The sequence below is a fragment of the Lynx canadensis genome, chromosome B1 (genome assembly GCF_007474595.2).
Source record: "Lynx canadensis isolate LIC74 chromosome B1, mLynCan4.pri.v2, whole genome shotgun sequence".
Classification (NCBI taxonomy): Eukaryota; Metazoa; Chordata; class Mammalia; order Carnivora; family Felidae; genus Lynx; species Lynx canadensis.
Genome location: NC_044306.2, coordinates 34,437,016 through 34,463,497, shown reverse-complemented (window position 1 = coordinate 34,463,497; position 26,482 = coordinate 34,437,016). Strand labels below are relative to the sequence as shown.

Below are 26,482 nucleotides of genomic sequence, written 5' to 3'. Positions count from 1 at the left end.
AAGATGCATCTGAAGAAAAAGAATAAAGTGGGAAGAATCGACTCACCAGATTTAAAGATGTACTATAATGTAAAGTATATTAATTAAGAAAATGTGGTATTGGCATAGGTGTAGACAAATTGACAATGAAACAAAACAGAGAGACTGCAAACAATCGCACTCATGTATAGATTTTTTATTTGTGACAAGTTTCAGGCAAATTACTGGGGGAAAAGGGACTTTGAATAAATGAAGATGAAAATTTAATTATCTATATGGAAGAAATGGAATCAGATTCCCAGTTGTCACCACACACAAAATCAATCCCAGATTATTAGTAACATGAATGTCAAAGTCAAAAATTGAAAACTTTTAGAAGACAGTAAAGGGGATTACCCTTCTAACTTTGGGGTGAGGAAGAATATCTTAAACTAAAAACCAAAACATAAACAAACAAAAAAATTGATACATTTTATTGTGTTGAACTTCTGTACATCAATATACAGCTTTAAGAAAGTGAGAATACAAGCTACAAACTAGAAGATGTTTATAACAAATATAGCCTCCAAATATTAATGTTAATAACTTCATTATTTGATCTACTATACAAATATATAAAAATGGATCACATTTTTTTTTGTAATTTAACTTTATTTTTTATTTTTTAAAATTTACATCCAAATTTGTTAGCATATAGTGAAACAATGATTTCAGGGGTAGATTCCTTAGTGCCCCTTACCCATTTAGCCCATCCCCCCTCCCACAACCCCTCCAGAAACCCTCAGTTTGTTCTCCATATTTATGAGTCTCTTCTGTTTTGTCCCCCTCCCTGTTTTTATATTATTTTTGTTTTCCTTCCCTTATGTTCATATGTTTTGTCTCTTAAAGTCCTCGTATGAGTGAAGTCATATGATTTTTGTCTTTTTCTGACTAATTTCACTTAGCATAATACCCTCCAGTTCCATCCACGTAGTTGCAAATGGTAAGATTTCATTTTTTTGATTGCCGAGTAATACTCCATTGTGTGTGTGTGTGTATACACACACACACACACACACACACACACACACATATATATATACATACATATATACACATGATATATATATATATCACATTTTTTTTATCCATTCATCCATCAGTGGACATTTGGGCTCTTTCCATACTTTGGCTATTGTTGATAGTGCTGCTCTAAACATGGGGGTGCATGTGGATCACATATTTTTTTGAAATGGTTTAATAATATGTGAATTACCAGAAACTTGATCATCTACATAAAAGTATATCAGAGACAGCTTTCCAAGGTCTGTTTTATTTATTTATTTATTTATTTATTTATAATAAAAAGTCCTAATTTTTTGGAAAACTTTGTTTATGTATTTATGTATTTTTAAATTACAGTATAGTTACCACACAGTGTTACATATTAGTTTCAGGTGTACAACATAGTGATTTCATCAATTTGGTACATCATCCAGTGCTCCTCATGACAAGTGCCCTCCTTAATCCCCATCACCTATTTAACTCATCCTCCTCCCCTCCTCCCCTCTGGTAGCCATCAGTTTGTTCCCTATAGTTAAGAGTCTGTGTCTTGGTTTCTCTCTCTCTCTTTTTTCCCCTTAGCTCATTTGTTTTGTTTTTTAAACTCCACATGTGAGTGAAATTATATGAGATTTGTCTTTCTATGACTGACTTTACTTCACTTAACATTATACTCTCTAGCTCCATCCATGTTGTTGCAAATGACCAGATTTCATTCTTTTTTATTGCTGAATAATATTCCATTGTATGTATATATCACACATCTTTTTTTAAAATTTAAATCCAAGTTATCTAACATATAGTGTAATAGTGATTTCAAGAATGAAATTTAGTGACTCATCATTTATATCTAACACCCAGTGCCCATCCCAACAAGTGCCCTTTTTAATACCCATCACCCATTTAGCCCACCCCCCCCAACCAACACCTTTCCAGCAGCCCTCAGTTTGTTCTCTGTATTTAAGAGTCTCTTATGGTTTGTTTCCCTCTCTGTTTTTATATTCTTTTTGTTTCCCTTCCCCTATGTTCATCTGTTTTGTTTCTTAAATTCCACAGATGAGTGAAATCATATGATTTTGTCTTTCTCTGACTGACTTATTTCGCTTAGCAGAATACCCTCCAGTTCCATCCACGTTGTTGCAAATGCAAGATTTCATCCTTTTTGATTGCCAAGTAATACTCCATTGTATATCTATACCATATCTTCTTTATCTATTCATCAGTTGATGGACATTTGGGCTCTTTCCATACTTTGGCTATTGTCAATAGTGCTGATATAAATATTGGGGTGCATGTGCCCCTTCTAATCAATACTCCTGTATACGTTGGATAAATACCTAGTAGTGCAATTGCTGAGTCATAAGGTAGTTCTATTTTCAATTTTTTGAGGAACCACCACACTGTTTTCCAGGGTGACTGCACCAGTTTGCATTCTCACCAGCAGTGCAGGAGGGTTCCTCTTTCTCTGCATCCTCGCCAACATCTGTTGTTGCCTGAGTTGTTGTTAATGTTAGCCATTCTGACAGGTGTGAGGTGGTATCTCATTGTGGTTTTGATTTGTATTTCCCTGATGATGGGCGATGTTGAGAATTTTTCATATGTCTATTAGCCATCTAGATGTCTTCTTTGGAAAATATCTCTTCGTGTCTTCTGCCCATTTCATGTATTTTGGGTGTTGAGTTTGACAAGTTCTTTATAGATTTTGGATACTAACCCTTTATCTGATATGCCATTTGCAAATATCTTCTCCCATTCTGTCAGTTGTCTTTTAGTTTTGCTGATTGTTTCCTTCACCGTGCAGAAGATTTCTATCTTGATGAGGTCCCAATAGTTCATTTTTGCTTTTGTGTCCCTTGCCTCTAGAGACATGTCAAATAAGAAATTGCTATGGCTGAGGTCAAAGAGGTTGTTGCCTGTCTTCTCCTCTAGGATTTTGATAACTTCCTACTTTATATTTAGGTCTTTCATCCATTTTGAGGTTTTTTTGTGTGTGTGTATGGTGTAAGAAAGTGGTCCAGATTCATTCTTCTGCGTGTCGGTGTCCAGTTTTCCCAATACTATTTGCTTAAGAGACTGTCTTTTTTCCATTGGATATTCTTTCCTTTGTCAAAAATTAGTTGGCCATACATTTGTGGGTCCATTTCTGGGCTCTCTATTCTGCTCAATTTGATCTATGTGTCCGTTTTTGTGCCAGTACCATAATGTCTTGATGATTACAGCTTTGTAATACATTTTGATGTATTACAGAATTGTGATGCCTCCAGCGTTGGTTTTCTTTTTCCATATTACTTTGGCTATTCGGCATCTTTTCTGGTTCTATGCAAATTTTAGAATTATTTGTTCTGGGGGCGCCTGGGTGGCTCAGTTGGTTAAATGTCCAACTTTGGCTCAGGTCATGATCTCATGGTTTGTGGGTTCAGGCCCCACGTCAGACTCTGTGCTGACAGCTCAGAGCCTGGAGCCTGCTTCGGATTCTGTGTCTCCCTCTCTCTCTGCCCCTTCCCTGCTTGTACTCTGTCTGTCTCTCTCAAAAATAAACAGAACATTTAAAAAATTAAAAAAAAAAGAATTGTTTATTCTAGCTCTGTGAAGAATGCTGGTGTTATTTTGATAGGGATTTCACTGAATGTGTAGATTGCTTTGGGTACTATTGACATTTTAACAATATTTGTTCTTCCTATCCATGAGCATGGAATGTCTTTCCACTTTTTTGTGTGTCTTCTTCAATTTCTCTCATAAACTTTCTATAGTTTTCAGTGTATGGGTTTTTCACCTCTTTGGTTAGGTTTATTCCTAGGTATTTGATGGGTTTTGATGCAATTGTAAATAGGATCGAATCCTTGATTTCTCTTTCCGCTGCTTCATTATTGGTTTATAGAAATGCAAACTATTTCTGTTAAATGTATTATTTAGAACTCACTTCTTTTAATAACTGTATATTTTGTAGCATGTAGATTTCATAGTTTATTCAACCATTCATTCCACTGTGGATAAGCATTCAGATGATTCCAGTTTTGTGATTACAAGTGGTTCTGTATTTAGGAATGTTTGCCATGGAGACAGATTGCCTAGGTTGGAATCCTAGCTTCACCCTAGCTATGTGCTTTACCAAGCTGCCAGAGTTAAGTTTCATTTCCTTATGTGGAATATGGAGGCAGTAATAACTCTTGCTTTGTGGGATTGTTACAGGGATTAAATGAGTTTATGCATGTAAGGAGGAATGGAGAACCATGCCTGGCTACAGTATGAAAGCTCATGAACGTCAGCTATGTATCCGGCAAAGTGCACACATGTTTTTCTTTCTGTAGTACAGACTTCTAGGAGTGGTCTGATCTAGCCAAAAGGGAGGATTATTTCAAATTTTCAGTTGATGTCATCAGGTTACTCGTGCTAAAGATTGCTGCAATTCATATTCCCACAAGGAAGCCGTACACATGAAAGCACCCGCCTATGTCGCCATTCCCTCACCAGAACTGGAGGGCACCCAGTTTTGAATGTTTGGCAATCTGAGGAGAAAAAAAATCCCAATTACTTAACCTAATTAAATGTCTTAATTTGTACATCCTGCTGGCTGTGTTCAAATTCAGGCATGTAAACCAGCTGTGCTTCAAGGTCAGCGATCTCCTTAAAGTGACACTGAACCAGCAGACATCCCCACCTGCCAAGTGATCATAGCCATGGGATGAGAAAGCAAAAATGAGCCCTGGATGGAGCACACTATCCCCACTACACTCTCCTAAATGTTAGCAGAATAGAACATGTGGTAACATTAAAATGAAAGTCTTTTTTTTTTTTTTTAGAGCATTTTGGCTTTTCTTTTCTTTCTTTCTTTCTTTCTTTCTTTCTTTCTTTTTTCTTTTTTTTTTTCTTCTTTCTTTCTAAATCGCCCCCAGTTGAGAACAACTGCTTTATTTTTTTTTAATTTTTTTTAACGTTTTATTTATTTTTGGGACAGAGAGAGACAGAGCATGAACGGGGGAGGGGCAGAGGGAGAGGGAGACACAGAATCGGAAGCAGGCTCCAGGCTCTGAGCCATCAGGCCAGAGCCCGACACGGGGCTCGAACTCGCGGACCGCGAGATCGTGACCTGAGCTGAAGTCGGACGCTTAACTGAGCCACCCAGGCGCCCCTTTCTTTATTTTTATTTGAGAGAGAGAGAGAGAGAGAGCGCCCAAGCAGGAGGTGGGGGGGTGGGGGCAGAGGAAGAGAGAGAGAATCTTAAGCAGGCTCCATTCTCAGGGTGGGGCTTGATCCCACGACCCTCGGATCATGCCCTGAGCAGAAATCAAGAGTCAGACGCTCAACCGACTGAGCCACCCAGGGCTTGACCATTTGTTCCTCCATATAAATTTTAGAATCAGCGTTTCTATTTAAAACCCTCTTAGAATTTTGGCCGGAATTACATGGAACCCATAGATCAGTTTGGGGAGGATTGATTTCTCATAATCGATATCTCAGCCATCTTTGCCAATGAACATGGCATATTTTTCCACTTTTGATCTTCCTTACAGTTTCTCATTAAATTTGTATAATTTTCTCCATAAAGGTCTTGCTCATCTTTTGTTAGATTTATTCCAAGCACTTCATATTTTTATTGCTATTATGAGGGGCATTTTTCAAAATACTTTTCTAATTCGGTTGCCAATGCATAAAAATGCAATTGTTCTTTTGATATTAAAGCCTTGCTGGCTTTCTTATTCTAATAAATGAAGATTCTTTTATTAGAATCCATGTAGGCAAGCATATTATTTATGAAAAATGATGCTTTTATCTCTTCCTTTCCAGTTCTTATAATTTTGTTTGTTTTCCTCGGCCTCATGCACAGACTTGGTCATTTGGTGAGAGGCTGAATAGAGGTGGTTGTAGTGGGAATCCTAGTTTTGTTTCTGACTGTACAGAGAATGTGTAACTTTTCACAATTACAAATCAGGCTGGCTGCAGGCTATGGTACATAACCTTTATCAGGGTCAGGGAGCCCCCTTCGGTTCCTTATTTGTAGATTTTTATTATCATAGGTATCTTGAATATTGTCACATACATTTCCTGTATCTACTGATGTGATCATATGGTCTTTATCTTTTTTTTTTTTTTAATGTTTATTCTTGAAAGAGAGAGATAGAGTGTGAGTGGGGGAGGGGCAGAGAGAGAGACAGACAGACAGACCGACAGACAGAATTTGAAGCAGGCTCCAGGCTCTGAGCTGTCAGCACAGAACCTGACGAGGGGCTCGAACCCATGAACCACGAGATCATGACCTGAGCCGAAGTCGGACTCTTAACCGACTGAGCCACCCAGGTGCCCCGGTCTTTGTCTTTAATTAAGATGTTCAATTACAGAAATACATTTCTTAGTTTTTCCTTTTCCTGCTGTCTTTTTCTAGTTTTAGCATTAGACTAGCCTCACAGGAGTTGGGGAGCGTTCTCTCTAGTTCACATTATCTGGAAGAGTTTGCGTAAGATGGGAATTATCTGTTCTTCAAACACTGGTAGAATTTTCCTATAAAACTACCTGGCCCAAAGAGAAGATTTTAGATTATTAACCCATTCTTTTCTGAATGTAGGACTTCTCAAGTTCCTTATTTCTTCTTGAATAAGCTTTGGAAAAGTTGTAATTGTATGGGATTTGTTTATTTTACTTAACTTTTTAAACTTAGTGGCATTAATGTTCTTTTTAATATCTTTTTAATATCTTTTTAATATCTTTTTAATATTTGCTTTATTTGTAGTTATATCTCTATGTTATTTGTAAAATTATTTATTTGTGCCTTCTCTTTTTTTTTCATGAACAATTTTGCTAAAGTTTCATTTTTATCAGTGTTTTTCGTAAAAATTTTTTAAAATGTTTATTTATTTTTGAGAGAGAGCCAGAGTGCGAGTGTGGGAGGGGCAGAGAGAGAGGGGGACACAGAATCTGAAGCAGGCTCCAGGTCTGAGCTGCCAGCACAGAGCCTGACGTGAGGCTTGAACTCACAGACTGCAAGATCTGAGCCGAAGCCAGATGCTTAACTGACTGAGCCACCCAGGCATCCCCATTTTATCAGTGCTTTCAAGGCAAAAACTTTTGGTTTTGCTGATCCTCTATTTCTATGCTTATTATTTGCCTTATTCTATTTTTTTCATTGCTATCCTTTTTTCTACTTATTTATTAAATTTTGCCATTTATGCTTTTCTAATATGTACATTTTATAGCTATAAATGTTCTTCTTAAGCACATTAGCTGCACCCAGCAAGTTTTCAGATGTAGTATTTCATCAATGGTCAGTTCTAATTATTCTCTAACTCTTAATATGGTTTATTCTTTGGCACACAAGTTGCTTAGAAATGTGTTTTAATTTTGTTAAAAGTTTATTTATTTTGAGAGAGTGAGCAAGTGAGAGAGAGTGTGCATGCAGAGGAGGGGCAGAGAGAGAGGGAGAGAGAGAACCCCAAGCTGGGCTCTGCTCTGAGAGCACAGAGCCTGCTTGGGATTCAAACCCACGAACCATGAGATCATGACCTGGGCTGAAATCAGGAGTCAGATGCCCAACAGACTGAGCCACCCAGGCGCCCCTGTGTTTTAATTTTTTAAATACTAAGAGCTTAAAAAATTATCTTTTGCTATTAATTTGATGTAACGATATTGTGGTCAGAAAACACGGTCAGTGTGAAGTGAATTGCTCAAAATTTGTTAGGCTTAAATTAAAAAAACATTTTTAAGTTTATTTACCTATTTTGATAAGAGACAGAATGAGTGGGGGCGGGGCAGAGAGAGAGGAAGACAGAGAATCCAAGCAGGCTCTAAACTGTCAGCATAGAGCCTGATGCAGGGCTTGAACTCACAAACCATGAAATCATCACCTGAGGCGAAACCAAGAGTCAGGTGCTTGACCTACCAAGTCACCCAGGTGTCCCTGTTAGGCTTAAATTTTTTAAATGTTCTACCTGTGCTTAAAAAGTGTGTGCTCTATAAATGTTCAGTTATTAAGTTTGCTTAGTATGTTATTCAAGTGTAGTAAACTGACTTTTGCTGCTTGATCTATTAACTAGGAAAAGTGTGGTAAAATCTACTGTGATAGCAAATTTGCCCATTTCTCACACTGGTTTCCCTACATTTCTGAGGGGTCCAATTACCCATGTCATTTCAAGAACCCTTTCTTTCTAGAAGATGCTTAATAAATAATCTGCTGTTGTGGGTTGAGTTCTGTCCACTGAAAAGATATGAAGTCCTAACACGGGGACATGTGAACATGACTTGTTTGGAAATCAGGTCTTGGTGGATGGGATGGACTAAAATGCGATTGTATTGGGTCCTAAGTCCAATGATAAGTGTCCTTCTAAGGAGAGATCTGAAGACACAGAAGAGACCCAGAGGAGAAGGCCATGTGAAGACAGAGGCAGGGCTGGAGGGATGTCTGCCACAGCCAAGGGCGCCAAGGATTGTGGGCCACCACAGGAAGCCAGGGAGAAGACCCTTCTCCAGAGCCTTGGTGGGGAGTGTGGCCCTGTGAGCACCTTGCACGTCCAGCCTTCAGAACCATGAGAGTAAATTTCTGTTGTTTTAAGCCACCTGAGTTTGTGGTAATTTGTTAGGGCAGCCACTGGAATCTAACGTGCCTGCTATTCCAAGGGGTTGATCTGAAGTGAATTTCTTGCAGGCCTGACGTTCACACCTCATCACCACGGTTGGGACTCGTTTGTGTGAGAGTGAAGGATGAGTCTGTCGTGCTCAGCTTCCGCTCTCCAGATCTTCTCAGGCGCCTGGGTGGCTCCGTCCGTTGGGCGGCCGACTCTTGATTTCAGCTCAGGTTATGCTACCAGGGTCATGGGATCGAGCCCTGCATCCAGCTCCACACTGAGCGTGGAGTCTGCTTAAGATTCTCTCTCTCTCTCTCTCTCTCTCTCTCTCTCTCTCTCTTTCTCTCACTCTCTCCCCCTCAACCCTTGTCCCCTCCTCGTGCTCTCTCTTTCTCAAGTAAAAAAAAAAAAAGAAAGAAAGAAAGAAAGGGAGGAAGAAAGAAAAAAAAAAAAACAGCATTATCCCCGGGGAACTGGGGAACTACCTGGTCACATGATCACATCCTTTTGGTTCCCTACTCACAGTGGAGTCAAAGCGAGAGCCTGGAAAACTTCGTATGTATTATCTTTATCACTTTGTACAATTCACATATTTCTGGATTTCCACCGATAAAATGAGTACTTTTAGGTGATTATGCTGCAAAGGATACAAAGCTTCTTCAGTGGGGAAGTTCAGGTTCTCACACAGAGAGCATGGGAGTTAGAGCAGCCACCAGGTGGCGACATGTCTTTCGGCAGCTGCTCAGCGGGCGTCTCTGATCAGGGGATGCCCCCTTCAGGCTCTAGGGGGAAACTATCCAGATGGGATGACTGAGGCTGCACCTGGAAACTTTTATCCAAGAAAAATGGTGGATCTGATACTTGGTTGTGACTGATTAGATGGAGAGAGAGCATAGGAAGAAATCATGGAGAATGTTTCCAGGTTTCTGGTCCGAGTTACTAAGGTGGTGCACAGAGAGAGGAAGTATGGGGAACGAGGGGTTCATACTCAGACAGGAGTTTCAGGATCCTGGGGACACTTAAGTAACACCTGGTAGGAAGCAGAAATCAGGGGCTGTAACTCTCAAGCAGAGTCTGGAAGGAAACCAAAGGCAGAGAATGGGATCTTGGAGGCAGGATGTGTTTTCTTAATATTAGCCCCAGCACAGCGTAGGGTCTAGAGTAGGAGCTGGAAAATTTCAGCCTATGGGAAGAACTGGCCTACCACTGCCTTTTTGTAAAGAAAAAAAAATTTTTTTGGAGCAAATCCACACCTATTTATTTACATATGGTCTGTGACACATTTCCCACTACAAAAGCAGAGTGAAGTAAGTTTTGGACAGAAGTCCTACGGTCTGTGAAGCTCAAGTATTTACTATCTGGCCTTTTGGTGAGAAATTGTGCTGACTCCTGGTCTAGAGCAGCACTCCCAACCTTCAGTGCGCGTTGTCCAATGACCTGGAGACCCTGTCAAATGAAGAATCCGGTTCCAGAGGTCTCGGTCCAGCCCTGAGACTTGGCACGTCTATCAGGCCTCTGAGATACTGGTGCTACTGGTCTAACTGAAGTTTCTAGCGTCCCTATTAAACAGGTAAAAATAGGTGGCATTAATCTTTTATTTAACTCAACATAGCCAAAATATTACCCTGTCTTCTGTAACCAATATAAACAAATTGAGACCTTTTACTTAATTTTTTTGTGCTAAGTCTTTGAAATCTGGCGTATATTTTGCACTTACAGCCCCTCTCAATTAGGCCTGGCCACGTTGGCTTATTGGCTAGTGGAACTCTAGAATAGGCTGCCAGATTTCAAATCCCAGCCCCACACTTACAAGCTGTGTAGCCGTGGGCAAGTTATGTAACCTCTCCATGTCTGTTTCTCCACCTATAAAATGAGAATAATAAATGCACCTCCTCATGACGTTGTCTTGAGGATTACGCACACTAATAAAGTGTTTAAACAGCCTGCTGGGCACATCGCAGACCATTATTAGGCTTTTTGGATGATTCTGTCCAGGAAGCACATTCTTTCCCTCCAGTAAAGGAAGGAGTCTGAGCCCTGCTGGGGCAGAAGGTGTTCAGCATATTCCTCAGTTCTCAGCCCACAGCTACCCCTTTTTCTTTCGTTCCACAAATGTTTATTGAGCCTTTACTGTGTATCAGACCCGGTGTCAGGCACCAGGGATAGAACACCAAAATGAACACGAAAACCTTCTGTCCCTGTGGATTGCACTCTAGTGAAGAGATTCACAATGCATATAATGAATGTAGAGTATGCTAGAAGGTGGTACCATGGGGGGAAAACGCAAGCAGGGTAAGGAGGCTGGAAAGTGCTGGGGAGGGATGAAGTCAGTTTTAAGTAGGTGGCCAGGTGGCCCTTCACGGGACAGCTGTCATTGAAGGTCCTGAGGAGAGTGGAGTGGGAGCAGAGAGAGTCAGAGAGAGAACTTAACAGTGGTCAGAGAGGTGCGGAGTTGGGGCAAGCATATCAGGCAGCTTATAGGCCATTAGAAAAATTTTGGTTCTTCCCTTGAGTGAAATGGAGAGCCAGCTGGTTGGATTCTGTGGAAGTTTTTTTTTTTTAAGGCTGCCATGTTGAAGGACAGCGTGGGAGTAGACATCCGTGTTGGCCCTGATCTGAGGCTTTACTGGGACGTGTGGCTCTCAGTGTGAAAACCAGGAACGACCTGGGCACATAGGTGTGGTTGGTCAGCCTAAAACCATAACCAATTCTTTGTCCTCCTTCCATAACCAATCTGTGTCCTCACAACACGCATGTTAATGTTGCACAGTCACAAGAGGTGTTCCCTCGTGACGGTATTTTGTGCCATAGTTACATAAACGGCATTATACTACACATTTCATGTCTTTGTTAAGTGCTCAACACTATTTCTATGATCCATCCATGTTGCTGTACTTACCTCCAGTTCATTGTTTATTTTTTTAGAGAGCACACGAGCAGGGGAGGGGGAGAGAGAGAGGGAGAGAGAGAATCCCAAGCAGGCTCTGTGCTGAGCATCTGACTCTTGATTCAATGCGGGGCTCGATCCCACAACCCTGAGATCATGACCTGATCCAAAATCAAGAGTCAGAAGTGTTAATCGACTGAGTCACCCAGGTGCCCCTGGTTCATTGATTTTAACAGCTGCCCAGTATTCCGCAGTAGGCACCTGCCCCTTTCACTTATCCAAAACCTTGCTTGCCTCCAACAACAGACACTTGAGTAACACTGCTGAAAGCATCCATTTGTACCTCCCTCGTGGCCCCAGGCGGACATTTCCCTGGGGAGCACTGGCACTTGGACATAAGCACCACCAACTGTAAAGCACTTTCTAGAGCACCTGCAGTGGTTTAATACCTAAGTCACAGTCCCCACATCACTGCTGACACTTAAAGTTTGGCATTTGAGGGGCTCTTTATTTTCATTTGATTTTCTCTGGCTCTTTCGTTGATCTCTTGTTAACCATTTGGGTCTGCCCTTCTGTGAACCATCTACTAAGACCCACAGCCCATTTTCTTCTTCCTTTTTTCTTGATTTGCAAGAAATCTTTTTTTTTTTTTTAATGTTTATTCATCTTTGAGAGACAGAGAGAGACAGAGCATGAGCGGGGAAGGGGCAGAGAGGGGGAGACACGGAATCTGAAGCAGGCTCCAGGCTCTGAGCCGTCAGCACAGAGCTCGACGGGTAGCTCGAACTCATGAACTGGGAGATCATGACCTGAGCCGAAGTCGGACGCTCAACTGACAGCCACCCAGGCTCCCCGGTTTGCAAGAAATCTTGTAAACATATATTAATCCCTTGTCAATTTGAGTCACTGCAAATGCCTTCTTAGTCTGCCATCTGTTAGCTTTGATTGTGATGGCTGCTGAACAGAAATCTTTACTTCTGATGTTTCTAAATCCATTCTTGCTTACATTGGGTGCTCTGCGGGGGAGGGGAGGGGTAAAAAGGTGACGACTTTTAAGGATAATTTAGAGTAAAAAAAAAAATTCTGAAGTTATGCTTAGAACAAGATCAATATACAGAAACTACCTTCCTCTATGCTGGGTTTTGGGAAACATCCATCTAAGTTTGCCCCTATTCATTTCTACCTGATTCTGGGGTTTCTTTTTCCTTTTCTTCAAGGAGTGATTGGGTTGAGAAGAAAGGAAGGCACTTGAAGTAAATTTGGTTTTCCTAAGTTTTGCTAAACATAGCCATAAAATGCAACACTCCCTTAGCAAGCTTCATGGTGGGAGGGAGGAAGTGGACAGATTCCAGAGAGGCCTGGGACCCCATTTCACCTGGCACATCACGCTGCATGTGGTGCTGAAACCGAGCAGAGCTCGGCCATCCTGAAAGAAGAAAGCAGACTGAGAATAAAAGCTTTGTAAAAACAGCTGCTTCACAAGCCGTAGACACCCAGAAGTGGTCATGTGACCAAGAAACTAGATTTTGATTAGAACAAATATTGAGGAAGAACTATACGCCACAAAGTATTTCTTCGTTGGAACAGTTCTAAATATGCAAATACGCGAAGTAAACGCATCACGATCCATGTGCAAGGAGGGTCGTCAGGGTGGAACAGACACACTCACTGATGGACCACAGGGCCACAAAAGGTGGAAGGTAATTTAAACATGTTTATTTGAACAGAATGGAGAAGGGCTGGGAAGTTCCAGAAAATCTTCTTGGGCTGCCATGACCAAAATAAAATAACAAGGCTAAGTAGAACCCATTTAAGTGTCTTGAGGCGCCTGGGTGGCTCAGTAGGTTACGTGTCTGACTCTTGACTTCAGCTCAGGTCATGATCTCCCAGTTCGTGGGATCAAGCCCCCACATCGGGATCTGCAGACAGTGCAAAACCTGCTTGGGATTCTCTCTCTCTCCTTCTCTCTCTGCACCTCCCTCACTCACACTGTCTCTGTCTCAAAATAAATAAACTTAAAAAAAAAAAAAACCATTTAAGTGTCTCAGTCTTAATCTCAAATCTAAGTAGTAGATAAGCTTGTGCCGGGTGGAAAAGATGGAATTTTAGGAGAAAGTGTGGGGTGTGGTTCCTGGAGTTGAGGCCGTGAAATCACAGGCAGGACGAGTATGATTCATCTTTCCAAAATTGCCCACTTCAGGGGTACCTGGGTGGCTCAGTCAGTTAAGCGTTTGACTTTGGCTCAGGTCATGATCTCATGGTTCGTGAGTTCGAGCCCCGTGTCGGGCTCTTTGCTGACAGCTCAGAGCCTGGAGCCTGCTTCAGACTCTGTGTCTCCCTCTCTCTCTGCCCCTCCCCTGCTTGCACTCTGTTTCTCTCTTTTAAAAATAAGTAAACATTAAAAAGCTTTTAATTAAAAAAACCCCTACCAATCATAAACCTGTGAGAACAGACCTGGGTACTTCCTAGAAATCATAATACAGTGACAGAGTAAGTCCCACACGGGGAATGAGGAGGGCACTCATGACCTGGCCACAGACCAACTCTTCCTTCCCCCTTCTCCTTTTTTCAGGAAGAAAAAAGTGTCTCCTTTTCCCTCCATTTCGTTGAGTTTATGCATTTAGACAAGCCGCCTGTCTTTTGTGACTACCCCCATTATGTTCTTTGAGGGGCTCTCAGCATTTTTCTCAGGGCAGAAATCCTTCTGCAGGCTGGGTTTTCTTATTTGGGTCTCTTACACACAACAGGCTGTTGACAGAAACGTTTAAGCGGCCGTGAAGTCTGGAGCCCAGAGCTAATTCACCTGCCAAACAGGATCAAGGGTGAAGGGCAAAGATAGGAGGCCAAAGCCGCTGTCCTAGCTGAGGCAGGGCTTAGTCAACCTTAATGGATATATTGATAGAAAGAGGCAACACTGCTGGGGGAACTAACACCTTCTTAAGAACAAATGGAAATGCCTCAACCGGTCACTTCTTTTTTGTTAAGAAGAGGGGGATGGCAGGCTGAGGCCATCAGGCGCTCCCATCACACCCCTCCCAGGTGGGGCTGGGAGGACACCTGGAGGTGTTGGGTTTCACGCAGATGCTGATGCTCCAGGCAAATCGCAGAATCTGCCACGCGGGCCACTGGGGTGAAGGGGCACTGCTTTGTCCTCTGATGACCTTTCCATAAGAAGACAGTCTGACTCCGATACAGATGACGTTGGAGTCTCTGCTCCCAGACCAGTGTGAGCGCCAGAACCCCTCTGTGCAAACCATTAGCATTTCAGGGTGGAAAAAAAAAAGCCTCCCATGCATTCCACATTCGTGGGGCAAATGGAAACAGATAATAAACAAAAATCCCAAACCACGGCCTTTCAGCCCTGTTGACATGGGCAGCTGTTGGAAACAGGTACTTACTTCTTGTCAATCAAGTGGAGTAAAATTTAGACATCTTTAGATGCCTTAAATATTTTATTTGCCCTCAGGCCCAAAGACCTATATTTATTGTCCTACCTCAGAAATTATTTAAGCAAGTTCTCTTTCAACTTCATCATCCCATTCTGCCTTCCAAGTACCGTGCTTCTGTGCTCACGCTGAACTCCCACTGTGCTCTGCTATTCCCTCACACCCTTCCATACATATGTCTTAGGCTCTTCTTTTTGTTAACAGCTGGCCCCTTCCCACTCCACCTGTCTCCATCATCAGTTTTTGGGTTATGGCTTGGGCTCACCTCCTCCCACCCCAGGGTAAACCTCTATACAGTCTCAAGTAGCTGAAAGAATTGTAGTTTCTAATAGTTGTTAGTAACATAAACACGGAGATTCACATTTCTCTGGAAACGAGCCCATGCTTTTAAGCTTAGATCTAATTGCAGAACCATGTAATGTAGGGTTAGCATTTGATTTCACTATTTATAAGAAAAAATACATAAAAGTTCATTAATTCTAGTTTTCTGATCTATATTCAGAGTTAATATTTTATTTATTATTTATTTATTTTAAAGTAGGCTTCACACCCAATGTGGGGCTTGAACTCACAACCCGGAGATCAAGACCTGAGCTGAGATCAAGAGTTGGGACACCTAACCAAGGGAGCCACCCAGGCGCCCCTATAGTTAATATCTTAAAATGGTAACCTTATTAACAGTTGGCACCGAATGGCCTTTGCTATTGACACACGGGTTGATATTACACCTTGGTAAATATTTCTCCTTGTGAAATATTTGGCTTGTGAGCTGCTGGACATGCAGACCCCTCCCTCCAGAACACAGATGGAGCGTGCTTCACTGTATGCATGTAAATACAGCAAATGCAGGGTGTGCAGACTCAGACCATTTATTGTACCGAATTGACACTCCAGTTCAACTAAGCATTCTAACAGGTGACAAGATTCAAACACCAGAGGAAAACCTACTTCGGTCATAAGAAAGCAAGCTCACAGAGGGTCTGTGGGCCAGCGGACGAGCTTTCATTTTACTGGCTCTCCACACCCTTCTGTGTGCGAGTGTGGCAACACGAGGCTGCCAAATATGGAAACTCATCGGAGCCCACAGCACCCCAAAGGCCATTATCCTTATCCTGAATGGAAAGCATCACTGAAATTAAAAAAAAAAAAAACACTTAAAGATCTCCCTTAGTTTTTGTAATTCCTAACTGTAAAATATCACCTCAGTGACAGAACAAAGAATTTTCCTTGGTGGGGCACATCATTCATTACTGAACCGGAAAAGCAGTATCATAAAAAAGAAAACATTCAAGTAGAAGTAAATAGCTAAATAATTTACGTGTCGGTAGTTTTGCTGCATTGCACATAATCACACAAAACCCTAAAGCTGATGTTTTGTTTTTAAAGCTTAGAAAACACATTTGCCTTTCCAAGCTTCTTGATGCATGCTTCTTCTAAGGAAAACTATTCTATGCAGGCCTGATGTTTAAACTTTAAATATCTGTCCATCTAAGAGGTTGCCAACCTGAGTGCGCAGGTGTGAACAAGTGACCCTCCCAGCCGTCCAGGGGGGCCAGGTGCAGCCACACGCAGCCTCTCCAGCTTACCAACGCCCCCCCCCCCCCAGGCTGGGGAGCGCCAAGGCCAGCAGTTGAGGGTGAAAATATGCAAGCAGCACTGGTTACAAAGGGGTATGTTTGTACTGTTACTGTGATGTCCTTCAATGGACTGCCAGATCTCTGTGAGCGTCCTCGGAGGTCTGGAAAGCAGCAGCGCACAGTGTGACGACAGGAGAGCGTCTCCTGTAGCGGCACTCCCAGCAAGGCTCGACACGGCGTTTTCTTCCACGAGGCTGCCGGAAAAATCCCACGGGCGCCATTTCTTTTGCTTTCTATTCCAAGTATTCTGAGTTTCCTGCCTTCTTGGCCAGCCCTTAATTGCTATGAACTCCTCTCCTGAATTAATAAGCTCCTCCCGTGCTTGCCTCTCAGCCCGGCCCCCCTTGCATCAGAAAGACCCACGTGAGATCCTCTGGAGAATGCAGGCCTCTCAACATAACTCAGCAAGCCCTCCTTCCTGAACAGCACTTTTTCAACGCGTGGGGGGACGCATGCTTGCTGGCTTACTGGAAAACTGATCTTGAAAATAATCTAGAGGGAAAGGTAAGAAGTGGAATTCTGGTACACACACAAATATTTCAGGATTGAAAACTGGTCAGCTCTTGCCCAGCTCTTTTTGTGCCCATACACGGTAACTAGCCTCCTGAACTAAGAGAATGCGGTGCGTATGCTTTCTTGAATAGGGTCGTTCGCGCAGGGGTCAGTGAACATCTTTAAGGGACATCTGTCCATAAAGGAACATTTAGTAAGTATTTTAGGCTCGACAGGTCACATACACTGTCACATATTCTTCTCCCCCCTTTTTTTCTTTTAACAACCTTTTAAATATTGAAAAACCATTCTCAGCTCAAGGGTCTTCTAGATTTTCCCTGTGGCCAACAGTTGGCCAAGCCCTCCTCCTGGGAGTTCTTTGGCAGGGGAACATGGGCACTTAACTATGTAAAGTATAAGGTTGTTTGGGCCTTGGAACCCTGATTTGGGATTTCTTTTGAAGACTGAGGTAGGTCCTTGCGGAGGGATCCCTAGGCTAGGTGCAAAGCAGAACTGGTTGTCTTGATTCTGCCCCCCAAACGGTACCGAGCTGGGCCACACTGGCACCCTTTTTTGTAAAAAGTGGCAATCTATGGTAGGAAGTCTGAACTAAGGCCCATTTAAATCTGGGCCTATGCTGGCTAATCCTTGCCTTGATCTTAAAGGCAAAAATCACATACTCCAGGCATTTGAAAAGTTTCATTCTCAGGTCACTTACTATTCCCAATGGTTGGCAGCAGAAAAGCTAACGCGTAAACACACTCCCTCTTCACCGCTAATGCCACCCACAGTCTACAGAACAAACCCCGTCAGAGGATTCAAGGACGAGCACGCCAGCTCAATCTAAAACACTGCTCATCGGTGGCTGGGTCTTGATAAGGGACAGCTTTTACCAGGGACCGAGCACTTGAATAGCTGGAGACCCGCGTTTCTGAAGCTGGACCTTTCACAGGGCCATTTACCTCCGTCCTCTCTGAAACAAGACCCCCACACACATCAGAGGCTGTACGAGGACGCCGCTCCTCCAACCTTCCGTAGATCTCAGAGACAAGTATTCTACCAATAACTTTTTCACTGTTAGAATATTCACTGTGAAGAGCAGAGTAAGAGAATTTGCGTTTCTTTTATACATATGTAATCTTTTCAAGTCATCAAGATACAGTATGCCATGTTTTAAATAATAAACAAGATAAAAATCTAACTTAAATAAGGGCTCCAGGATCTGAATCCTTTCTCTAATCAACGAAGTCTGAAAAAGCAGCTGATGGTTCTCAAAATAAACATTTGCTACCAACCAACTGAATTTCACTGTTCTAAGAAACAGCACACACACACACACACACACATATACACACACACTCATAAAAAGAACTTCACCTAAAAAAACTAGGTATGAGAATTCCCAAAGCTTCTAAACAAAATGAATAGGTGTAAAACCACCGATCTCACATACACCAATCCAGCTGTCCTCTTTAGGTCTTTGTTTAAAATGTCGAACTTGTTTTCTCAAAATGTGAGTTTATTTCTTGTTGAAGTCAGACCCTTCTCTTAGTCCGGATTTACAGTGGTATTAACAACCATGGCCTCAATCATGGCTGTAATACAGAGAACCTGTAAGCATGGGGGTCTCCAAAATAAAACCACTGAGACCATTTTTAATTAAGGAGGGGAACACCAACTCGAAGTTGGAGGAAACTAGAGCACAATTAAGCCCGGAAAAACGTACCACTAAGAAATGCGGACGTGCCTGTCAGTAGGCACGAGCTCCAGTTCTAACGATGTCGAAAGCGGTGAAACTTGAGGGATTTTCCAACTCAAAGACATAATGTTCTAAGGCTGCTGAAAGGTGCGACTGAGAAAGTCATTACCCGTGGTGAGGAAAGACAATGCATGAATGGTAATGGGGATTTTTCTACATAAAAAGAAATGAAACAATAAATTTTGAAGTGTGTGTGCTTTTAAAAGAAAGAGCACTGCATTCTCTCATCCTCTACCCTTAGCATTGTTCTCTCATGCACACACATTCCCTCTCTCTCTCACTCTTCCTCCTACACACACACGCTTCTCATACTTTCTCACACACACATTCCCTCCCACACTTTCTCTCACACACACTTTCTCACACATTCCCTCGCATTCTTTCTCATACACACACACACACACACACACACACACACACATATTCTCTCATACTTTCTCTCACACATGCATTCTCTTTCCACACACACACACAAAACACTCTCACACACACATGTGCACTGCTCTAGTCGTTATTTCACATCTTCCAGGACTATCAGTTTTAAAAAGTTACCTCCTGGTGCCTGCCTTTCTCCGTCTTGGGTATAAATGGCTTTGAGTTTTTCAGCCCACAAAGAAAACATGTAGTGACAGACCTGAACAGTAAGTGAAAACTACACACCACCCTCTTCAGCTTAGAGCTTTTGAGACGGACAAAAAGAGGACTGCGATTTCCGCCGGGCGGGTTCTGGTTCTGAGAACGCGACACTCATCAGTGCCACCACCACTGATGGGAAACGGCTTTGCCATTCCCTCCAAAGGCAAAGTGCAGCGGTTTAAAATTTAACATCCCTCAGAGAAAAGCCAAAAATCTTAATCGGTATCCTATGCAGCAAAAACAAAGTCATTTTCCCTTTTTCCTCCACTTAAACCTGTATCCAGAACAGCTAACCGCAACACTTTCTGGACAGGCAGAGCTTCCGACAGCGGAGTTTGTTTTTGTTGCAAGGAACAAAAAAGGGAAAGCAAAAACAAAGCCGAAAGAGAATAAGCAGGAGAAACCCTGAGGCAAAAATGGCTTTTCCTTCAGAAAGTCTTCCTGGGCTCTCGAACTCCAGTCCCTAAGTTCACGCGGCCATCTTCTGGGACGGCAGGCCTTCCTCCAGCCAGAGGGTGGTGGTCGAAGCGCCACGCAGCGTCCGCCTGTGAATGCGCCGCAGCCGCAGCAGGTAGAGGAGGATGGAGAGCAGGACCACCAGGAAGCAGCCCGAGAACAGGTAGTGATTGTAGACAAAGGAGAAGCCCCTCCAGTGAGCGTGACTGGCCCGGAAGGTCTCCTGCTGGATATCCCTGGGCACCGGGACACAGAACAAAGAGGGTGAATCAGGCCAGGAACGCGATGTGACAGCGCACGGGGCACGTGCCCTATCGGAGGAACCGGATTTAGGGCTCCGCTCGGAGACAAAAACTGCCATCCCGGTCTCCGGGGCTCAGTTTCTTTACCTCTGTAACGGAGGCCGCCTGGCCTAACAGAGGGTGGCTGTAAATATTAACAGGATACCACGTGAACGTGCATTCAGCTACCATCACTGTAACTTGGGTCAAAAATCAGAGAACTTTAAAAGAACTGCGAGGGTCTCACTACGAGCTGGACGCCAATGTGGAATCAGACCACCTGTCTGGGAGCAGTAACAGCCACAACTCACACTTTTTTGCGGTTAGCCCAGCTAAACGGATTGCTGGGACATGCTCAATTAAGTGAAGGGGATAAAAAAAATCCCCCGAAAACGAACTCCTCATTTGTGAGTGCACCAGGGTTGTTATGTGGGGCCAGCTGACAGCCAGGTCTGCGAACGCGAACGGGGAAAATGTCCATCTTTATTTTCCCGATTCCGACCGGCATTTCCACTAACCACGAGCGCAGACCACAGGCTACGGAGCGTCGGCACTGCTTGTGGCTTTGACCGTGGGGCAGCTCACAGGTCGCTGTCACATGGCGTGGTGGGGGCTGGCAGGTGCCTCCAGACATCGACACACATCACTGACATCACTGTACTGAAATTACAGGAAGCACTAGTTCTGCTCCCGGATTTGTTATTTCACGTTTTAACAAAAAAGAACACGTATCACTATATCGCCAATACGTTTTCTGTAAATATTTGATAAATTTGAGAAATATATTTGATGTCTATATTTCAATACTGTGGTTTCCTCTGTAACCTGTTATTGACTTCATACATTAAAAACAGTATTTTGAGAAGGAGTCCAAAGCCATAAAGGTGAAGAACCCCAGAACTAACCCTTCCGTGCAGGGGTCAGGGAAAGACACTTGGGAAAAATCAAACACTTTTGTGCTGCATCTGACGGGATGGGTGGGGTGGGAAGGATGCACTGCGGGGAAGACCAAAGTCAAAGTTCACTGACCACAGTCCTGCCCACGGCCAGCACTTGCCCCAAACGCCCACAAACCACAGCTGCCGGGCTGATCATAACCACAGAAAAGCATCTTTTGTTTGATTCTCGTCACCAAGTTCAGAGCCGTACCTTAACGGTAAAAACCGGGTCCTGTAAAGGATTGCTCCGAGGGTCCACTGAACCTCCTTATCGTAAACTTGTAAGGCTGTCTTTAAGTTTTTATAGTTGACAGGAAACGAAAAGCCCCTATGGAACACCTCAAACATCCAGGCAGACTTGAAGCACTGATACCTATGAACACCAAGCACAAACGTAAGTGGAATTCATTTGCTTGTCAAAATGAACCGGACGCCGAAACGGCCTTCCCCTGTGACCAACGCGGGTGCAAAGGCTTCCCTAGGCCTGCATCGAGCAGCCGGACCACCCATGTGCGCCTTTCCGGTTGATTTACTTGGTTTGTCCCCTTGTCCACAACCCCAAATAATTCACCTGTCAAAATCAATGAGCTCACGAAACTTGGTCTTGGTAGGATTTAATACATGGCCATGACATATTTTTACCTCAGGCGATCATTTACACTGATAAAGTGCCAACTTCTTTGGACCTCAGTTTATTATAAAACGAGAAGGCACAGGGTCCTTTTCAGCTCTGTTATTTTGTGATTTGAAATCCTTATCAGAGACTTACTTTTTGCAAAGTGCTGGGCTAAGTTAGTAATAAGACAGCCAATGCACTTAAATGACTTATCATGACAGGATTTTTGAAAAGCACCAAGTTACTAAGAAATAAGGCAGAATTTGATAAATGCCACTGGGGAGACATAATGCGCGCTCTGGAGACTGAGGTGGGTGGCGTCTGCTTGAAGGGGCAGAGGAAGACGTGAGATAGCGCTGACCTGACTCTGAGGTCTGGGCAGGACTCCAACAAGCAAGGGACGGACAGGGGAACTCTAGGTGGAAGGAACAGCAAAAGTGAATAAAACACCGTAAGACATGTTTGGACACAAGTAGCTGTTGTCCTGTCTGAAAGGAGCCCAGGGTAGGTGAGGGGAAACCAGTGACCGATGAGGATGCAAAAGTAGACTGGGGCCTGGGTGTGGCAAGCCAGGGGCCAACACTCATGCACAGCTTCTTGAAACTGCCTGGGGACGGCCACCCACTGCTTACTTTAGCCTGTGGAGGTCGGCGTGTGAGGCATACAGTCCTCGGTCAAAGCGTTCCCGCAGGATCGACCACTTTGTTGCACAATAATCCTGGAAGAAATTTCACCCCAAATAAATCACCGGTAAGTGAACAGGTTCTTCATTTTAAAAAGGGTTTACCAAATTCATATTCATAACAACCATATCCTTCCAATTAGGCAACACAAGCTTCACCTCTATGTGTAACGTGAACCCAGCAAATGCTCACTGATCAGCAAAGACCATGGTTGTTCTGTCTTAAAATTCTGCCAAAGTTATTGTTACAGAAAACTTCCCTGCCCACAACCAGCCTCTTCGAAACTGCTTAGTTTCCTCCTCTGTGACTGCCTGCGACTGGCGTAAGCTTCTGGAAGAGTGAAGTGGTACCTGAGCTGGTTCAGAGTGGCCGCCTGTATCTGAAGCAACACAGTACAAGGCTTGGGGAACACCAAGCTGATTACAGAAGGCTTTGTCTTTAGGTGAAGGGAGAGAGGTGCCATCTTTTCCTGAAGTTATTTGTAATATTATGTATTTTTAAAGATTTTTGCTTTGAGAGAGGGAGAGAGAGAGAGAGAGAGAGAGAGCGAGCACACGGGCATGTGGCCGCAGGAGGAGCAGAGACAGAGGGAGGGAAAATCCCAGGCAGGCTCTGCACTGTCAGCGAGGGGCCCGACTCGGAGCTCGAACTCACAAACACTGAGATCATGATTTGAGGCGAAACCCAAAGTCGGACACTTAACCAACTGAGCTGGCCAGGTGCCCCTGTAATAATATTAATAACTAAGATCTACTGAGCACTAAGGGCCTTTTCTGAGTGTAATACTTAAGACCACTCCTTGGCATGGCTATGATTCCAACATCTATTTCAAGGAGGAAGAAACTGAGGCTCTGAGAGATGGTGGAACTGCCCCAGGGAACACAGAACAACACTCAGTCTGGGGTGAGAGGTAAGGACAGACATTTGGGGCACAGGAAACACTGTGAATGAAGACAAGATGGGAAGTAGCTTGGATGCAAGGGCAACGAGTAGCTATGATTGGAGTAGGTCATGAGAGGTCGGGAGAGGAGGCCCCGGGAAGAAGGCACGCTAAGGCATTTGTGATTTATCCTGGTATAAAAGGAAGCCGCTGAAGACAATAAATAGAGAGGAGACTTGTGCTTTAGACAGGTCTGTCTCTGGGAGTGGCATGACTGATGAATGACAGAGGGAGACCAGACGCAGGAAGGCCAGCGGGGAGGCTCCTGTAGTAGTGTGGGTGACAGACGCAGGCCCCGCTAGGGCGGAGAGAGCAGGACAGAAAGCAGGGAGGGCTTTGAGAAGTGAATACAGGTAAAATAACATGCTTGATGACTGATTATGGGGGATGTGCAGCGAGGGAGGAATGAATGGTAGGGAGAAGTCTGGAACTCCTGAGTTCTGAGAGGTGACCAGATGGTCAGGGATGCCATTAACTGAGACAACATCGCAGGATGAAGGGAACGGGGAGAAAATGGTGGGTTTGCTTTCGGTCACAAAATCTAAGAGGCACCGGGCATGGAGGCTGGAGCCTCTTCTTGGTGGGCAGTAGTTGCGAACCATGAGCATGGAAGAGACCAGCTAAGAGCCTGAGGGTCCACACCCTTCCAAGGGTGGAAGTCTAGGATCACCAAGGTTTAGGGGGTATGAAGGTAGGGAACCCTGGAAAGAGCTTAGGAAAGCATCAGAAAGGCAGAGGCCAACAAGACAACAGGGGTCCCGGCAGCTAAGCGACAGGAAGGCTGCAGGAGTATGGCCTGATACCAGTGGCATTACTACAGAGTAATATGCAAGTCTGTCACCTGGAAGCCACTGGCCATCAGAGCAGTGCCCGGAGCGGTGGGCAGCAGGTGGCTCCCCGCGGATCTGTGACTCCTGTCGGGACTACCTCTTTCGCTCAGCTAAGAACAGGATCCCCAACAGGTTGCACTACAGCCTTCCATCCTCCACCTTCCCCTGCTCTTGGGCTGGGCCTCCAAACGTGAAGGGGGGACACAGGCTGCCAGTGTCTACACCATCTCTCAAAGGCATGCAGGAGAAGAGGGTTTCTTTGAAGGTTACCTTTGCTGCTTTAGTAAAAGTAGCAGCGTTGTAGTCCCCCCCCATTCGTAACACATCCTCAGTGCAGTAGTAGAACTCCGAAAAGCCATAGAATTCGCTGTTCTGGAAGTGAATAGGGGGCTGGTAGACCCCGTTGAGGGAGGTCTGCGTCTCGTTTGTTTTATTCATGAAAGGCTGGATGGTCTCTCGGCACAGGTCAAAGTCTCCTGTTCCCCGGAGGTACATGGTCTGCCCATTTTGCTGGATTTCATCCTTAATGTCCAGGGGTAAGCAAGGGTCCAGGTATGGGGTGTCAGGAGCCAGACCAGTCTGCTTCCCCAGGAGCCTACGGGACAAAGAGAAACTTGATTTGAGACTGGCAGAAAACTGTGTTTTCAAGCAGCGGCTGCAAGCCAGCGTTTCTCAAGACATGCTGTGTGGAACGTGAGCCCTGCAGGGTGTCCTGGGGGAACACGAAAGGGTTCCAGGATAATGAGGTCAGGGAAACAGGTTCTCGAGCTCCCTCTTGGAGGAGGTTGGTTCACCACCCATCCATACGTGCATACAGCAGACACTGTAACAGGGTCCAGTGAAACAGCTACCTGGTCAGATTACCAGAGCTTTCTGTACCCTGGCACACGGCCTGCACTCTCGGCCCGTGTGCCTGCGGTTCCGGAGCTCCTCTCGGTCTAAAGTTCACTGCAGCTGAATGCCCACCAACTGTGTCGCTTCCACTGTTCTGCCACTAGAGCTTGCCGGTGTAATCATACAGAGATGAAAAGTGACTACAGACAGAAGTAACTGGCCCCGTGCAAGCCACATTAGATGCCTTAGAAAAACACAATAAAGGCAAGTTGCTCGAAAACTGATGTCAAGTTCAGTATTAGCATGGTTTAAAAACATTGGGAAATGTGGGAAAAATCTAGAACTTTAAAAATCAAATTCCTTTACAAATGTCTGTTAAGCCCCTGGTATCTTTAAAAAAGCCAAAATGACACTGAGATGAGGTGTGGTGCATGCCAGAGAGATGACGGGTGTAGCTTAAGAAAAGACCTTAGTCCAGAGCAAAAGACTGGCAAACGAACACATAAATTAAAATAAGATGCTTGTGGTTTGATTCGATTTTTGATCCTCTGTTTTAACTGATTTTTTTTTTAAGTTTATTCATTTTTGAGAGAGAGAGAGAGAGAGCGCGCGCATGCTCAGGGGAGGGCCAGAGAGAGAGGGAGACACAGAATCCAAAGCAGGCTCCAGGCTGTCAGCACACAGCCCGATGAGGAGCTTAAACTCACTAACTGCGAGACCATGACCTGAGCCAAAGTCCGATGCTTGACTGACTGAGCCACCCAGGAGCCCAGGTTTTAACTGATTTTTAAAAATCAACTGTTGATCCCAATTGCTGTAGATAAGAGAGTGTCCACTGTACTACAGGCTCTGAGAATTCCCATGGAAAAGAAATCTTAACTGTCTACTGTAATGCGCTGTGCTCATGACTTCCCGGTGAAATTTCCCTGCATCTGTCATCCCATTATGTGTACTCACTGCTCGTCACCATTAAGCAAGCGAGGAACAGAAAACAGCTTACAACAACTGGACCTGTTAGTGTTTGATGCTTGATGTCACATGGGCCAAAAAGGCTGTTTACGTCTTCGGAGACTGCCACTCAACTGACAGGTTGGTTATTCCTAAACTCAGGGCAACTCAAGATGGACTTGAATGTAGTAAGTTAAGGTCTTCGCCATTAAATAAAAATGTTTAGTTTTAAAACTCAATTGCTACTAATAGAGAAATAGCGATGCGTTTCAAGGCTCAATTCATATGTAAAAAGTGATGACTAACATTTATAATTATTATCAAAGTCCAAGACTAGTCAAATTACTGTTTTTAGTTGCCCTATATCTAAATTAAGAAGTACCACTGAATTGTCCATTATACAAGTTTCTTGACATTAAAATCAATTAGTAAAAATTAACATTGCAGAAGGTGTTTCTCCAAAGTTCTAATTCATACGGCACCTGGGTGCCCTCAGTGAAGCGGCCAACTCTTGATTTCCGCTCAG

General features: G+C 43.8%; 1 protein-coding gene across 5 annotated transcripts in view; it reads right to left on the bottom strand.

Moving 5' to 3' along the window:
• Positions 1 to 19,220: 19,220 nt before the first annotated feature.
• ENTPD4 (ectonucleoside triphosphate diphosphohydrolase 4) overlaps positions 19,221 to 26,482 on the bottom strand; it is a 34,127-nt gene continuing 26,865 nt past the window's right edge. For 3 of the 5 annotated variants that reach the window (XM_030312386.1, XM_030312385.1, XM_030312384.1), the window contains 5 exons: positions 24,445 to 24,769; positions 22,354 to 22,439; positions 22,083 to 22,136; positions 21,317 to 21,478; positions 19,221 to 20,122 (listed from right to left, as the gene is read on the bottom strand). In XM_030312386.1, the coding sequence (XP_030168246.1) occupies positions 19,900 to 20,122; positions 21,317 to 21,478; positions 22,083 to 22,136; positions 22,354 to 22,439; positions 24,445 to 24,769 (850 nt within the window). In that variant the 3' untranslated portion in view covers positions 19,221 to 19,899. The remainder of the gene's footprint in view (positions 20,123 to 21,316; positions 21,479 to 22,082; positions 22,137 to 22,353; positions 22,440 to 24,444; positions 24,770 to 26,482) is intronic. The other 2 variants (XM_030312387.1, XM_030312388.1) reach the window with 1 other exon arrangement.